This window comes from Brienomyrus brachyistius, unplaced genomic scaffold (genome assembly GCF_023856365.1).
Source record: "Brienomyrus brachyistius isolate T26 unplaced genomic scaffold, BBRACH_0.4 scaffold32, whole genome shotgun sequence".
NCBI classification, from domain to species: Eukaryota; Metazoa; Chordata; class Actinopteri; order Osteoglossiformes; family Mormyridae; genus Brienomyrus; species Brienomyrus brachyistius.
Window position 1 is genome coordinate 703,201 of NW_026042307.1, and position 16,850 is coordinate 720,050.

At 40.8% G+C, this 16,850-nt stretch overlaps 1 protein-coding gene across 1 annotated transcript; it reads right to left on the minus strand.

Annotated features, from left to right (window-relative positions):
• Positions 1-60: 60 nt before the first annotated feature.
• LOC125721102 (guanylate-binding protein 1-like) lies at positions 61-12,952 on the minus strand. The gene is made up of 17 exons (XM_048997035.1): positions 12,606-12,952; positions 12,288-12,489; positions 9,819-9,943; positions 9,408-9,520; positions 8,792-8,964; positions 8,424-8,642; positions 8,024-8,238; positions 7,519-7,714; positions 7,291-7,418; positions 6,414-6,523; positions 5,433-5,626; positions 3,183-3,425; positions 2,399-2,679; positions 1,982-2,185; positions 1,576-1,678; positions 916-1,109; positions 61-764 (listed from the first exon to the last, which is right to left on the minus strand). The coding sequence occupies exons 2-17, from the start codon at positions 12,463-12,465 to the stop codon at positions 630-632; spliced, it is 2,811 nt and encodes a 936-aa protein (XP_048852992.1). The 5' UTR covers positions 12,466-12,489; positions 12,606-12,952; the 3' UTR covers positions 61-629.
• Between the last annotated feature and the right edge of the window lie 3,898 nt (positions 12,953-16,850).

The following is a 16,850-nucleotide window of genomic DNA, read 5'->3' on the forward strand; positions in this document are numbered from 1 at the left end:
TATGCGGTGGAGGGGTGGTTAGTCAGTGGAGAATTCATATGACAACTACAGTAAAGAAAGTTATTTTGAAAACAGTTTGTTTATTGAGTCAACAAATAACATTTGTGTATTTTAACCTTGATACTAGGGGTGGGCAACCCTGATCCTGGAGTGCTGGTATCCAGCAGGTTTTCCATCCTACCTGGTTTATGAGGAACCACACCTGATCTCAGGCAGATAGTAACTCATCAGGTAGGATAGAAAACATGATGGATACCGGCATTCCAGGATCAGGGCTGCCTAACCCTGCTTTATACCACAAATAAAAATTTGCATATTTCATGAACATTATGAAATAAAATCATGTTTTGGAGGCAAAAAAGGTCAATATTTTCAGATCTGTCAGGTGTTCTAATAATTTTGGCCAGCACTGTACTTACAGATTCAAATGAATTATGGATATCACACTATGCTGATATACGCCCACTGAAACACAGACAGTATAAAGTTCAGTGAAGATGGAAATTCTATTCTATTGTGTTCTACTATATTCGATAGCCAGTTCTCCAGAGTCATTCTTTGAAAAATTAATCTTGAAAGCTTCATTCCTTGGCCTTTAATTTCATTTATTTATTTTATACAGTCTTTCATTAGGAGATAGTACACCACCCACTGCCTCTGCTGCTGTTTTGCGCTTGGCTTATCTGATGTCGCAGCTGGTCAATCTCTCTCTGCATTTGTCTTGCATTTGTGTCAAAGCCTTGCTGCAGCATGGCATTCTGCTCCTGCAACGCAACAAAGGGGTGACATGGTTGGTCACGATCTAACATTAAAGATCATCAACATAAATCCAACCTTTTCATCACTGGTCCCACATCCTGAATATTTCTTAATGGGGAAATAGCATACAAAGTCAGAATTATAATCAGATGATACCCTCAGCTTTTGCTGAAGAACTCGCTCATGTTCAGACAGCATATCTCTGCGTTCCCTCTCAATTTTTTCCATCAGCTGTTTATTATTTTCTTCTTGTGCTCTCTTCACATCCTCAATTCTCCTCCCCATGGCCACCTTCTCCACTTCTGCAGCCTTTGCTTTCACCTCCTGCATCTTAGCATAGGCTTGTTCCTCTAGAATGAAGAACAATTGTCATGGTACCACACTCTAGTCTTACATGCACCTATAGATGCTTTAAGCATTATTCATCATCATTCAGTTTCCATTTTGAAAGTTAGAATTAATAATATAATTTTTAGAACAGTTCATATAGCCCATGCTTCCTCTGAATAGCTAAAATATTAAAATACATCACATATACATTTCATGCTATGTCTATCATATGGTGTACTCTGCATTAAAAATTAACAGAAAATAAACACTATACTTAAACTACATCAAAATACATCAACAGTTAGTATCCTGAATGAAGTAAATGATAGCGTTTCAGACTGTAACAGACTGGGCGTTAATCATTTGATATACTCTCTATGTGTTATGACAGCCGGCAAACAAAATTTACTATAAATTATCACTGGAACTTCACAGCCCACATATAATATTATGGTAACATCCAGAGCTGTTTAATGCCCCTCTCACCTTCTATACGCTTTTGTTGTTCAGAGAGACTTCTGTCTGCCACCAGTATCACTTTACCCAATTTATTTTTTTTAGCCAGGTATTCTTCCAAAGCCTGTTCTGCCTGAAAAACCAACCTTGTTATGGAATGGCGATGTTTACACAGGATCTACTTGCACAAGTGAAGCTTAATCATAAAAATTGTGCCAAAACATTCTAGTGGGTCACATTTATTAATAATTTAACGTGTTAAACATTAACAAAAACGTATATTTTTATAAATATCTCTATGGTAACGCTTACCTTTCCCCTAATTCTACTATCAGTATAAATTCCAACTGTAATGAAAATGCTTTCCAATAAACAAGTGACATAATTAACACACATTTTTGTCCCAAAAACAGGTGTGATAGGAGGATTATTGCACCTTGATGCCTCTGCCTTTTGTATCTCTGTACTGGACAATTAAAACTTCTAGGTCTTCTTGGAAGTCTTGATAACCACCTGGTCTCATGTAGTCATTATCTGGCTTCAGAGTGTCCTCCAGCTGCATGAGCAGAGCCATACAGTGATTCAGGGAGAGCTCCTCGTTCTCCTGACACTTCTTATCATATTCATTTCTTACAAGATCCTGTTGGAACAAAAAACAAAAATCCACAAAAAGAACCTTTCAAAAACTTTTGATATTCACACGTTTGGAGACTTAGTAAAGTGTTTCTAATAGTAATAATAACAGTAAAAATAACACATTCAATGCTTCCATTCCTTAAACATCAGCTTTATTTATCCTAGGTTTAAGTGAATCAAGGAAAGTGAATGAAGTATATTTAAGGTGCCTACGAACCATGAGTTGTGTTTGGAAACGCTGATCATCATCTTTGAATGAGCGATCAAGGAAGAGCTGCAGCGCCTCCTTCAGGCAGATTTCATGGACATTCGAAAGCTCCTCCTGTGTCTCGGTGTGTAACTCTATCCACTCGCTCAGCAGCTGCTTGTAGAGGCTGTGTGCCTCCTCAACTGCTTTTGAGTTTTCCATCTGAGCTAGAGCTACCACCGCATTCTCCAGACACGGAACCTTCCCGCTTTTAATGGTATCCACATACATCATCACCAGCTTAGCCAGCACTGAAACACACCGCATCATGAAATGGAGAGAACCAAAGAGATGACATTTTATGGAGAGGCGTAGAACAGGTCAGTTAACCTGGACAGGGTTCTGTGTAGTGGTGTAACAGACTGTAGTTCATACATAATCCATACAGTTACGTTTTACATTAACCTCTCTTTCATAATGTTTTTATAATGCATTCGCAGAACATTCAGTGCACCTTCATAATACATTTGTAGAATATTCATAAGCAGCTTGTAAGTATGATTATGCAATTATAATGTTTGTTATTAATGTATAAAAAAGTTGTTAAGGTATATTAGCATGTTAAGGTATACTTACATGCTGTTTATGAATGTTCTATGAATGTTCTAGGGACCTGGAACCTATCCCAGGCAGGACGTTAGACCATCGTAGAGCACATAAACAATTATACACTATTAACTCAACTAAACACACCAGTTAGCCTAACTTTGCATAAATAATTCAACAGTTATTTTTGTGAGGACTTTGAACTTACATTTCCCGGTGACTTTAATTCCTCCTTTGATGGTTTTCACCTGGGAATTTCCAAGCACATAACTGCAGAACTCTGTAGCTTGCTTAACAAACTTTTCTTCCAGGTCAGAATCACTCAGCTGATCAATAATCTTCAGCTTGTCCCTGTGGACAGGCGTATCGAAGACGAAGCATTTTCGACGGGGAAAGTACTTCCGAATACATTCTCGGGCACTGTTGCTGGTGGCAACATTTTTAGTGTAGCCTTGATAGGAAAAAAAAACGAGAAACTTATATTTGAAATGATTAAAATGTGTTTTACGAACCGAAGGTATATAAAAGAAACTTAGATTTGGGTTTTTTCTTCCTGCCGTTACTACTCATTCCCCGGTAAAATACAAATCATTGTGGGGCACATTTACCAAAAGCTCCCGTTAGCGACTTTGATAGCTGACACCTTCAGTTACATGGTTTCAAATGTGTAAGCCGCTAACGTAATAAGCAAGCTTTTGGGAAACATACTGCGGCCCTGCTTTTATTTTTTTAACTTAATTTTTTTTTTTTAATTTTACTTCACATTTTCCAATTTTGAACGAAGCGAGAACATGTAAGTTGCATCATTTATGTGAATTATACAAGTGTTTTAGTGAGAAGGTTAATATTTTACATAAAACCTTATTTTCAGTAAATATATCCATCCATCCATCTATCCATTTTCTAAACCGCTTATCCTACTGGGGGGACCCTGCGGGGGGTCCAGAGCCTATCCCGGAAGCAATGGGCACGAGGCAGGGAGCAACCCAGGATGGGGGGCCAGCCCATCGCAGGGCACACTCACACACCAGTCACTCACACATGCACTCCTACGGGCAATTTAGCAAGTCCAATTAGCCTCAGTATGTTTTTGGACTGTGGGGGGAAACTGGAGTACCCGGAGGAAAGCCCACGATGACATGGGGAGACCATGCAAACTCCACACACATGTGACTGAGGCGGAGACTCGAACCTGGGACCCAGAGGTGTGAGGCAACAGTGCTAACCACTGTACCACCATGCCGCCTCTGCAGTAAATATAATCCATGCTATTTTCAAATATTTTACGACATGTATTTTGAGAACCATAATAAATTAAAACAACTGCTTTGTAGCCTTCCAAAAAAAAATTTCATAAAGGTAGAGAAAAATGCTAAAAGACCAATGGTCTTACCAACAGTTTGCACATGTTTATAAAGAGACGCTTTTACAGTAGCAATCAAAATTAGAAAACATTTTGATGCAAACACTGCAATTTATAATTTACAAAGTCACTGCTTACCCCAGTTTACAGTTATTCGTGAATTGAAGAGATGTATTTTTATCTTATTTCCGGAGTGAAAACACTTTCACATCACAAAATAAAAGGTCGCACTTACACAATCAGTGTAAACAAAACCCAGAGATGTGCTCGTTTGTAGGAATTTTCACGTTTTCTTGACCCAGTAACACATGCAGGGTTACTGTATTGTTACATGATTAGTGCTATTTGCAAACGATCAGGACAGCTTCGTGACTCAGACACTCAAGTAAGTGACTGTTGTTTCTTGTATTCTCCATATAAAGGTCTAAAAATATACTTAGTTTCTTCCTATATATATTTGAAAAGGAGACCATTGAAGGTTTCTGGGGGTGTTTTTTAATGTTTCTATGACAAAAACTCACAGTGTTTTGGGCAGTTTGGTGAGATATGTATGATCCCGCAGGGGGATTTAAGTTTAAGTGACGCTTTTTAGATACACCCGTAAAATGGAGTGATAGATCTGATGCAAAATGTCCGAGTGCAGTAATACTCTGATAAAAGTGCTCAGAGAATACCTCTTTCTAATCAGATTTCAATTAAACACTGACACCTATAAATGGAGACTCCACGCAAAAAAACTGTTTGTTGCTAGACTATTTCACTGCATATGTGTGGTTTTGATTTTAGCTGAGATCTCAATTGCTAAGATTATAAAAAGATGAGTTTTAAATTTGCTAAACCTGAAAAGCAGAAGGTATGCCTCTGCAAAAGGTTTTTCTTATAATTAAAACTGTCTGAGATTGTGATATATTGTGAATATCGTGAGCAAATTCATATTGTAATACTTACTTCTGGTTTCTAACCTTCAAATTCCAAAACATTCTTAACAAGAATGTTGAATAAAACTGAGTATCAATTCTAAAAAAATCATTGTTCCATTCATGTGTACTATAGACTTCATGGAGTAAACAGTGAATGGCAGTGTTATGCACTTACCAGGCTTCAGTTTGAGGGAGTTCTCCAAATATTCATCAGCAGTTATGGGTTTCCCATTAGCCTCAAGCTCCAGGGTAAAATCTCTTACTGCCCAGATAAAGGAGGGGAAGAAGCGGACAAACTCAGCTGAAGCATCAGCTTCATCCTCATCACTGGACTTTACCTTGATGTGTTTTGTCAGCTCAGTCACATATCTGTTAGATGCCGCAGTTGAGGAAGAAAATCTAGAAAATCTATTTTCAGTGGTGAGAGATGGGAAGGTCAGCATGTCGAGAGGAGAAACCTAATAGATTAATGTAACAATTCCAGTTGAGCAAAAAAATGGCAGACAAAGGAAGCGGAAGCATCAAACTACAGCATGTTTCTCAAATACAAGAATATCAAAGTCAATGTAGGGAAACTCCAAGTAAGTGATCATCAGAAGACCAAAGAAGATCAGAAGACCCCTTCAAATTATCTACTGCCCATGTCCACTTTGTGCCTTGACGTGAAAATGGAACACCATTGATCATAAGATTATTTTCATAAGGATATTTTTTAGCACTTTTTTAGAACCTTTGTATCTTCAATAAAGCAACAAGTATGTAACTGACAGTGAATAAGAAAAGATTTATTATGGTTAATCTATCCACCAATCCACTGTCTACCAACCCTTCAGTGTTTTTGAAGATAGTGGCGAATGGACGTTGTATAACCAACAGATGGCAGCCAAGTCCTGATCAAAGCACTTTAGAGCAAGTTTAGAGTCATTTGTGTATTTCTGTCCAGGACAGTAAAAAGAAATTCCCTGCTTTAGACTGTGGATTTGTTTCTTGTTATGATGATTATTTATTCCTCAGTTAGTCAGTGGGAAAAATACTTCTAGGGAGTACCAGAACCTGAAATAGTAGTAGGTTCTGCATCAGACATCATAATTACTTTTCAGCTCTGCATGCAATATTCCTAGAAAAGAAACTGGAAATGTTCAGCTTGGTAGGATACTGTAGACTCATCACAGCAACATTGTTGATGGTACCAATGCTGTTGTAGATGAAGGTACTGCTTAGTAACACAGCCAGGGAAAAAATCCAGTTGTCATTCTTCTCGTCCCCCTGTTACAATAAAGACAATTCTTTTTAAACCTTACTTCGAGCAATTGTCAAATGTTCGGTGATGGGCATTTGCAAATTTTGCAAGTAATACTTTTGCATCAATAATAATATCAATCCATCCAATTACTTATTTTCCTTTATAATGGTGATAAACACATCAATTGCATTAACATAAATACATACTTGTATTTAAATTATTTTATGTGAAATTCTCTTATCGCTGATTATGACACTGTAAAAGTATAACAAAATTCTCTTGAAAATCTTGAACGATGAATGTGAATATTGTGATAGATAAGAAACATGAGGACACGATGACTTTTTTTCTGAATAACGAGCCTAAGGGATTTTAATAAAACTAATCCCCATAAATGCAGGTATTAAGCTTGCTGTAATGAGACGCTTTCAAGGCAAACCTGGAGCCTAAGGACCCACACACTATGAACAATTTAGAGGCGTGAAATTTGCGGAGAAAACCAAGTAACAGCAGGAGACCCATAGGAACAAGGGAAAAACATGCAAAGTGGTGGCGAGAGAGCAGAGATCCAACCACCGTGTCCTCCTAGGAGTTTGAAACGATCATTTTAATTATTAATTAGTGTCTACATGGGCAAGATATACGTTTCATTAATTTTGTAGCGTGTGTAAAAATTTTGAAGATAAATAAAAATCCTTGAATTTGCTCATTAACTGTAGATTCCTTGTATTGTATATATCAATTGTTAAATGATTCCTTTGCAATTTCTTCAAGCATTACTGTACAGTACCTTCTCCACATCTCCCAGTCCTTCAGTGTCCAGCAAGACCAGTGTTTGTTCTTCTCTACCAGGAACAGAAACACACCACATCCAGATACCCTTTGTCTTAGACTGGACAGTGGAGCCCAGAGCAAATCCTGAAATATCAGGAACAGATTAGTGTGTCCTAAGCTGGGAGATCCAAATGTATCAGGAAAAACTATTAAAATTTACAGAGAAATGCAGCACATACTGTACCTTTATGCTTCCCAGCCAATCGATTCATCAGGTAGGACTTGCCAGTGCGGTACAAGCCCACAATAGACACCACAACTACAGGCTTATGGAAGGAGCTTAAAATGTCTACTGCTTCCTGATTGACTTTGAGCTCATTATTTGAGGTGTTCTCAATTAGACAAATAGGTTCCAACATTTTCTCTGTCCTGGAGAAGACCTATAGCCACAGACCAGTAAAGTGAGGTTAGATCAAGTGATTAAAATAACTGCTTCTTTAACTAAGCATTACAGGCTGGATGTGTGTATAAATAAGTCTATGAATAAGTTTCAATTGTCAAATATTTGGCGATGGGCAAATTATTGCCAATTTTGCAAATAACAGTTTTGTGTCAGTATTGATACCGATCCATCCTAATAAGTCAAAAGATAGTTTCTTTTATAATATCGTAAAACATACCACTTGTATGCTTGTTTATCTATTTTAATAAAACATGCAAAGTAATTAAAATCAGTTTGTTAAACTTACAGATGCCTCTTCTTCTCTTCCAGAAGTTGAGTGCTCCAGACGTGACGGCAAGCTTCCTGAGGGGTCGCTCCTGACCACGGGGGTGTTTTGCGGCAAGTCCCCTGAAAAGTCTTTGCCTGATACCTCCAAAACTGAGAAGCCAGTCATCTGATTCAAATCCATAATGGATTCTGCAGATACCTTCTCCACAAACTTTTCAAGCAGAACTACAAGTTCTGGGGAAAGACAAAAATAAATTTGCAAACCTCAGATCAAAAGCCACAATCTGTTCAGATTTATGACTAAAATCTAAAGAGGCCATCTGCATATTCACAATGCTATACATTTATTCAGATGATGTACAGCTAACATTCATTCTTCCATTAAGGAGATTACAATGCCTAGCAAGCATTTCACTGACCTCTCCCACTTGCATAATGACCATCAGCGAGAGCCTTTGGTTTGCTTCTGTATAGAAAATCCCTCAAAGCATCTATCTGCATTGTGAAATTAGGGCTGAGCTCACTAAGTGACAGGCTCTCATAGTCTTTATTATATGCATGAGGTGTGCAGAAATCAAGGAGTTTCATTTTGGGTCTTGTGAATATTTCCAGAAGGTGTCCAGCTGGGGAATTGCCATCTGAAAGAGGAAATGGACCAGAAGGAATTAAGACTAAAACTGAATTCATAAGTGCATTAATTATGACAGGAACAAGTAGTGTTTTAATGACATTATGCCATTTTCCACAAAATGTCCACCTCTTCTTTCTAAACAGAATGTGTTATTACCTTTAATGTCATTTAAGACAGAATCTAAAAAGTCTTCAGGATCAAGTTCGATGCTGCCAAAATTCATAACTAGGCTCTCATCTCGCACACACCACACAAATTCTGGAAGGAATCGCTCATTTGCATGGTCTTCAGAAGGCAAAATGACTAGATTTCTCAACATAGTGATGTGACTTAAGTATTAGCTTTAAGGAAAAGTGAAACACTTGGTTTTAAATTAACAACAAACTAGTCCATGCCATTTTTCTTTATAAGCTATTATACAATCCATTCTAATATTTATAATTTTAGAAAAAGAAAACACAAGAATAAAACTATGAAAAAAGTCCATATGTTACATGAGAACACTCGCAGTTACAAGGAAATGATTTCTGGATCCAAGGCAAAGATAGCTAGCTCGCCTTTGCTATACTTGAAAATAACAGATTGTTATTATAAAATAAAAAATTTTCATCGTTAATTCACACTTTGATGAAACAATTAAGCATCGCTTTCACGGAAATGACTTAATAGTGAATATTACTCTGCAATTTTCCGGTTACAAATCTGCGACTATTCATCAAGCTGTCGCCTGCTTTTGTAAGTGCTGACAAGCTGGTTATTAGGAGAAGGATACAAAAGCTGGTCCAAGGTTTCTCGTTTCACAGGGCCCAGTGTGTTATAGAGGAAGACAGAGCTGAGGAGCACAGACAGGGTGAAGATGGGGCTGGAGGCTCGCTCCTCCAGCACCTGCCATATGATGCAGAAACAAAGCATGTGCATTCAGATTAATGTAATCGTGCACTAGGCTGAGCAACACACTTGTAAAGCAAAAATAAATATATGGCATATATAAATATTAATAGTAATATAAATGATTTAATCAAAATTAAAATGTTACACTAACATTTTAAATATAACATTTGCTATAAGCTCAGAAAAAAATTCTAAATATGCCATGGGCATTAAAACACTACGAAACCATTAACACCATGATTGAGAAAATAATTTGATATGTGATGAGTGTCATCAGGAACCCTGCACTTACCAAGTCCTCTTCAAATCCCTCACAGTCCAACAGCACTAGGTTCTGCTTTGAGCCCAATGGATCTGGCAGACTGCACATGTAAATACATGCACTCGATTTGCAGCTGTCTCTGGACACAATAAATTCTTTAGGGGAAAGAACACGTAATGATTATTACAACTATACGCAGGCAACAATTACAAAGCAAGCTGCACAGGTACCATGCATTTCACAACAAACACCAACATGAAAGCAACATTAATAAAAGTTTTGCAAATCATGATAAGTTTTCAAATAAATTACTTTCTCAACATTAATAATAACAACCATATACAGTATGTGTGTGTATCCATCCATTCATCTCCTCCCGCTTATCTGAGGTCGGGTTATGTAGGCAGAAGTCTGAGCAGGGATGCCCAGACCTCCCTCTCACCAACCACCTCCTCCAGTTCCTCCGGGGGAATACCAAGGCATTCTTAGGCCAGCTGAGAGATATATTCTCACCAGCATGTCCTGAATCAGCCCTGGGGCCTCCTCCCGGTTGGACATGCCTGAAACACCTCCCTAGGGAGTTATTCAGGAGGCATCTTAGATAGATGCCTGAACCACCTCAACTGGTTCCTTGTGATGCAGAGGAGCAGAGGTTCTACTTTAAGCCCCTCCTGAATGTCCGAGCTCCTCACCCTATCTCTAAGCCTGAACCCAGCCACCCTGTGGAGAAAACTCATTTCTGCTGCTTGTATCTGCAATCTCATTTTTTCAGTCACTACCCAAAGATTAGGGCAGATCAACTGGTAAATTAAAAGCTTCACCTTTCAGCTCAGCTCCTTCTTTTCCACAACAGAACGGTACAGCATCTACAATACTGCTGATGCTGCACCGATCCGTCTGTTGATCTCCCGCTCCCTAGATACCCCTAGATACTTAAACTCCTCCACTTGAGGCAGTAACCTACCCCTCACCAGGAGAGGGCAAGTAACCTTTTTCCAGTCAAGAGCCATGGCCTCAGATTTAGAGGTGCTGATCCTCATCCCAGCCACCTCACAGCTGCAAAACACCCCAGTACATGCTGCAGGTCACCAGCTGACGATACCAACAAGACCACATTATCCACAAAAAGTAAAGACTCAATCCTGAGGCTGCTGAACCAGACCCTTTACGCTCCTTGGCTACGCCTAGAGATTCTGTCTATAAAAGTTATGAACGGGATCTGAAAAAAATGGCAGCTCTGGTCCAACACCCACTAGGAACGAGTCTCATTTACTGTTGGCAATGAGAACCAAACTCTTGCTCCATTTGTACAGGGACCTGATGTCCCGCAACAACGGACCCCGTACCCCATACTCCTAAAGCACCCCCTCACAGAACCCCCAAGGGACACAATCATATGCCTTTTCCAAGTCCACAAAACACTTGTAGACTGGTTTGGCAAACTTCCATCAAACCTCCATTATTGTCATGAGGGTGTAACAACTGCCACAGTGTTCCATGACTCACTGGGGTGAACTCCTATGTACTGGCACCGAACCGGGTTATAAATAGACCCACCCCTGCCCGGTGCCTCTCACCATGGGCAACTCCAGAGTGGAACAGAGTCCAGCCCCTCTCCAGAGGTTTGATTCCACAGCCCGAGCCGTGCATTGAGGTGAGTCTGACTATATCTAGTTGGTATCTCTCTACTGTACCTCCCGCACCAGCTCAGGCTCCTTTCCTACTAGAGAGGTTACGTTCCATGCGCTAAGAACTAATGATGGTAGCCGATGATCAGCCCGTCGAGGCCCCTGCCTTCGACTGCCACCTGATCTACACTGCACTCATCCTCCATGGCTCCCCCTGCAGGTAGTGGGTCCACAGAACTGTGAACCCATGTTACCCCTTTGAGCTATGCCTAGCCGGCCCCCATAGGTGGAGGCCTGGCCACCAGTTGTTTGTCTTCGAGTTCCCGCCCCAGGTCTGGCTCCAGGGTGAGGCCCCAGTCTCCCCAGTCCAGTCGGGGTAACATAATCTACTGGCAATTATTTAATTATATTTCTGTTTTATTACTATATTTGAGTTACAGAGAGAAGATTATATTAAACTAACTGCTTATCCTGGTGAAATATGTGAGGGGTTAGAGCCTATTCCAGGCACACAGGGTACTATACAGTCTCAAAATTTCCCACCATATATAAGCATATGGTCCTTGATGGACCGGCATTGTTGTTTGTGTCTTGAATGGTTCCAGGCTAACGACATCATATTAGATAAGCTGTATTTGTTTAGTTACTGTTTCTGTTTGAGTAACAAGAGGTAACATAGGAAAAAAATCATATGGTTACTGAAAAATAAGTACACTCACAAGAGAAAGATTAACTCGGTTCTATTATTCATTTAGTCATTACGTATATACAAAATTACTGGCCACGGACATGCATTGAACCAATTAAATTTGAGGGTATCATCATTTGTATTTAAATGCACAAGTGAATAAAGCTCACAGTTCCTCCTTACCGTTGCTCCCTGCTAGCAAGTTAAGAAGGTAGGATTTTCCAGAATGTCGCGGTCCAAATATACTAACTACCTTCAGAGGCTGAGGAAGGCTAGCTAATACTTCAACAGCCTCGGCGTTCAGTCGGATTTCTCCATTAGACGACGAATCGGCAAGCAGGATTGAGCCCTTCGATGCCATAGCCAAGCCTGTATCCGCGATCCTCTGCAAAAACACCGTCGTTTTTCATTTAAGTTCCAATTACTGATTGTATACATGCGATTTCACAGAACCGTTTACGTAACCTTTTGATCTATAAATGTAATTTTATCAGTACCTACCTGTTTATATACTCTAGGCCTAATATTTAAAAAAAAAATTCTGTTTAACGAAAAGACTGTTTGTTTAATGTCTTCTCTTTGGAGTTTTCTTTAAAAAGTACTGAAAGTAAGAGCAGTATATCGCGAAGCATAGAAATGTGACATAAAAACGTCTTCGCCGGAGATACATTTCACTTTCGGTTTCAGTGAAACAAAAACCAAACCTGGAGGAAGTCCCTAAGGCGCCGCCCTTGATACACCGTGCTTTTCTATTTGCTGTTAAGATGATTAATATGCTTCACTGTGTAACGATCTTATCTGAAGTGAAAAATAACTATTTTGAGCTATTTACCTCACTAGAACGTCATTTTGTACAAAATCGTCTGCTAAACGAAATAAATGTAATTGTAAATAAACGCGGACGCTGTGGTGAAGAATAGTATAATAATTCTTTCATCTTCTAACTGCTTGTCCTGGAATGCGACGAAATTATTCATTGTTTAATATTGTTTACTTTTGTGCAATTACGTAATATTAGATTTAATTAAATGCTTGTTTGCAGCCTGAAGTCAGGTAGTGTACTGCAGGCCTGTGTGTATGAAGTATGCTAAATTAGTTTTGTGTCATTTGTTTTGTGAGATCTTGTTTGGTCTAATTATTGTTTAAATACACTTAGACGTAATTGTCCCCCTTGGGGAAATTGTTATCCACGCACTGGAAAATAAAAATAAAAGAACATTGCATTTTACACCCGTCATTATGCAACAGAGACTATAGCACAAATATACATTAACACAAGAAAAACAGAAGGTACCATACCAGGTTTTTACCACAGCCAGTCCTTTTGCACCTCATGCTCCTGTAACGGCACCCAGAGGGCAGTATAGTGAAATGGCAGTTCAGTAGGTGTGTGGTGTCCGTGTTTGATGGCCCTACAGTTCAGCTCTGAGATGTTGAGTGTGAGGAGACCTATTATCTTGGTAGCAGTGTTGGTTATGCGTGTTAGTTTGGTATGGTTTGTGACAGAGTATGTTAAAGAAACAGGTGGAACAGTAAAACAAGAATAGGTTGGATAATACTTTGGATAATACTAATACTATATTTGGAAAATACTCTGGTACGACAGTAAGATAAGACGGGGTCCTGTAAGTTTCCGGATAACTGATTCATTTGATGGCTCCTTTTTCGATTGTCCTTAAAATGCTTGTCGAAGCTGAGTTTATTAAATTATTTTTTATCTACATTATGCTGAACTGACAAATAAATGTAACACCCTGTGCGTTCTGTATTTACCAGCTAAGGAATGCACCTCCAGCATACATGCTTGTACTGGCCCACTGTCGGTAGGTGTGAGTTTACTGTGGGCCAGTGTGGGCAAGTGATCACATGCACAGTATCACACACAGAACATAAGAAATTTACAGACGAGAGGAGGCCATTCGACCCATCAAGCTAAGTTGGGGAGAACTTTTTTTTTGTGACCAAATTTTTATTAGAGATTTTTTTTTTTTAACACAGAACAAAATGGAACAAAACAGAACGTACTCCACCCCCACCCCACCCCCAATACACCCTGAGACAGCAGCTCAATTTAAAGAAACAGAAGACCAACAAAGGTCATCGGCACACCCAGCCACGGAGAGCACAGCTAAAAACTGAGGAGAAAAGAAATAACGCACTTATATCACTGAAAAATGTGAGAATTAGGAAAGTAAAAATCAAAACAAAAAACAAGGAATACGGCCTCAGGACATGACCTGCAACCAATCCTTGACCAGCTGCATGTCATGGAGCCAGCTCTGGATTGTAGAACCAGACGAGTTGTTAATCCGGGCTGCAGAGAGTTCCAGCAGAAGCAGATCAAGAAAGGTGGACTTCCAAACCAAGGGAATGGCACGATCAAGAGACTTCCAACGAGAGGCTAATAACAACTTGGCCGCTAAGGAGGCAGACATCAGAAGCCTCTGCTGGAAGAGAGAGAAGTCCAGGAGAAGAAGGACCATGGGAGACAGGGGGATGGGAGAGGAAAGAACTGAAGAGAGAGATCTGGCCACGTAATCCCAAAGAGCAGCCACTGGAGGACAGTCCCAGAACATATGGAGAAAGGTACCAGGGACCTGAAGTGAACAAAGATGACACAAGGGGTCAGGCTCTAAGCTCATGAGATGGCGTTTCCTGAGAGTGGGGTATAATCTGTGAACAAACTTAAATTGTGTTTGCTGGTGATTGGGATTTTTAGAAAAGTTTTTAATATTATGAAAAATAACGCTCCAAGATAAGACGGGGGTGGGAGAGAGCTCCCCCTGCCAGACAAAAATTATGGGGAGAGGTTTATGAGAGGATTTGCGGAGGAGGGAATAGAGACTGGACACGGGCTTAGAAACAGGAGAAAGGGACAGAGCAAATCTGCACAGCGGGTGAAGCGGAAGAGGTGAGGAAAAGGAGATATTACAGGCCCTAAGCATGGACCTCAGCTGGAGGTAGAAAAAATATGAAGAAGAGGGAAGATTAAACGTGACCTTAAGAGACTGGAACGATTTGAGACCCGAGCTATCAAAAATATCACCCAGGGTGGAGATACCTGATTGAGACCACGGCGAGGAAGAGATGGGGCGGCCTCCAATGTTCAGGACAGGATTGTGGAGCAACGGAACACTGGGGTGCCATTTTGGGAAGGGGCCCAACAATTTCTCAACCCTTCTCCATGTGCGAAGGGCCTGACAGATAATCGGACCGACGGAGGCAGAGATGGATTTGAATTTAACAGGGAGGAAGGGAAGCGAGGCTAGACGATGGGGGAGAACGTATTCTGCTTCGATAGGAAGCCAGGCAGGGGGATGCTGGGGAGGACTGATCCAGCTCCAAACCGGCCTGAGAGTAAAAGCAAGGTGGTAAATTTCAAAGTCCGGGAGAGAGACGCCCCCATCCAACTGGTCACGGATTAGGGTAGAGTGTCTGACGGAGGGTCTCTTGCCATCCCAAAGAAAAGTAGAAATAGTAGACTTAACTGAGGCCCAGTACCCAGGTGGAGGGGAGAGGGGAAGCATGGAACTCATAAAATTAATTCTAGGGAGCACGTTCATCTTAATAACAGCCAGCCTAGCCCGAAATGAGAGGGGAAGAGAAGACCACGAGGAGATCGAGGCTTTAATGCCCTCGAGAGTGCGGCGGAAGCCAGCAGCTGTGAGCTCTGCAACTGATGGGTAAATGTCCAACCCCAGGTATCTGAAAGACCCTGCCTGAGGAATAGAAGGAGGAAGTGAAGAGGAGCGGTAGGCAGGATTCAACGGAAGGAGAGAGGATTTTGCCCAGTTAATCCTATAGCCAGACAGGGATTCATATGTTTGAAACAGGTTAAGGACATGAGGGAGATCCACAGGAGCATTGCCGAGGTAAAGAAGCAGATCATCAGCATATAAAGAAACAGTCTGAAGGACACCTTTCACTAGGATGGGGGAAATAACATCTGAGTGACGGAGAGTGGCAGCCAGAGGCGCCAACGACAGATTAAAGAGTAGGGGGGAGAGGGGACAGCCCTGCCTGGCCTTGGGGAGAACTTTAATAGCTCTGTTGTTAAAATCTTATCTAGCTCTGATTTAAAGGACCCCAGTGTTTTAGCTTGCGCTACACTAGCAGAAAGACTATTCCATACTCTAACTACACACTGTGTAAAGAAGTGCTTTTCTCAAACTCATTTTAACATGTTCTCCTGCTCCACCTATGGCCATGAGTTCTAGTTTTTTAACTAATATTGAAGTGTGCCTGAATCATGTCCCCTTTAGTCTCCTTTGCTCGAGGCTAAACAGATTCAGTTCAGCTAACCTCTGCTCAAAAGACATTCCTCTAAGACCAGGAACACAGAGTGATCCCACCACTGGGCCCTTGAGCAAGGCCCTTAACCCCAACTGCTGCAGGGGCTGGCGGGCCTTGCTATTTCCTCTGCATCAGTTTCATGAGGGGGCCTCCTGGGATGCTTTCCAGCTGTCCTGAAGGAGGTCCAACATATGCTGAGCCTCACTGGCTGCTTTTCCTTCACACTCTGCTTAAATTCCTTTAAAATCATCCATCCATCCATTTTCCAAACCGCTTATCCTACTGGGTCGCAGGGGGTCCGGAGCCTATCCCAGAAGCAATGGGCATGAGGCAGGGAACAACCCAGGATGGGGGGGCCATCCCATCACAGGGCACACTCACACACCATTCACTCACACATGCACACCTACGGGCAATTTAGCAACTCCAATTAGCCTCAGCATGTTTTTGGAC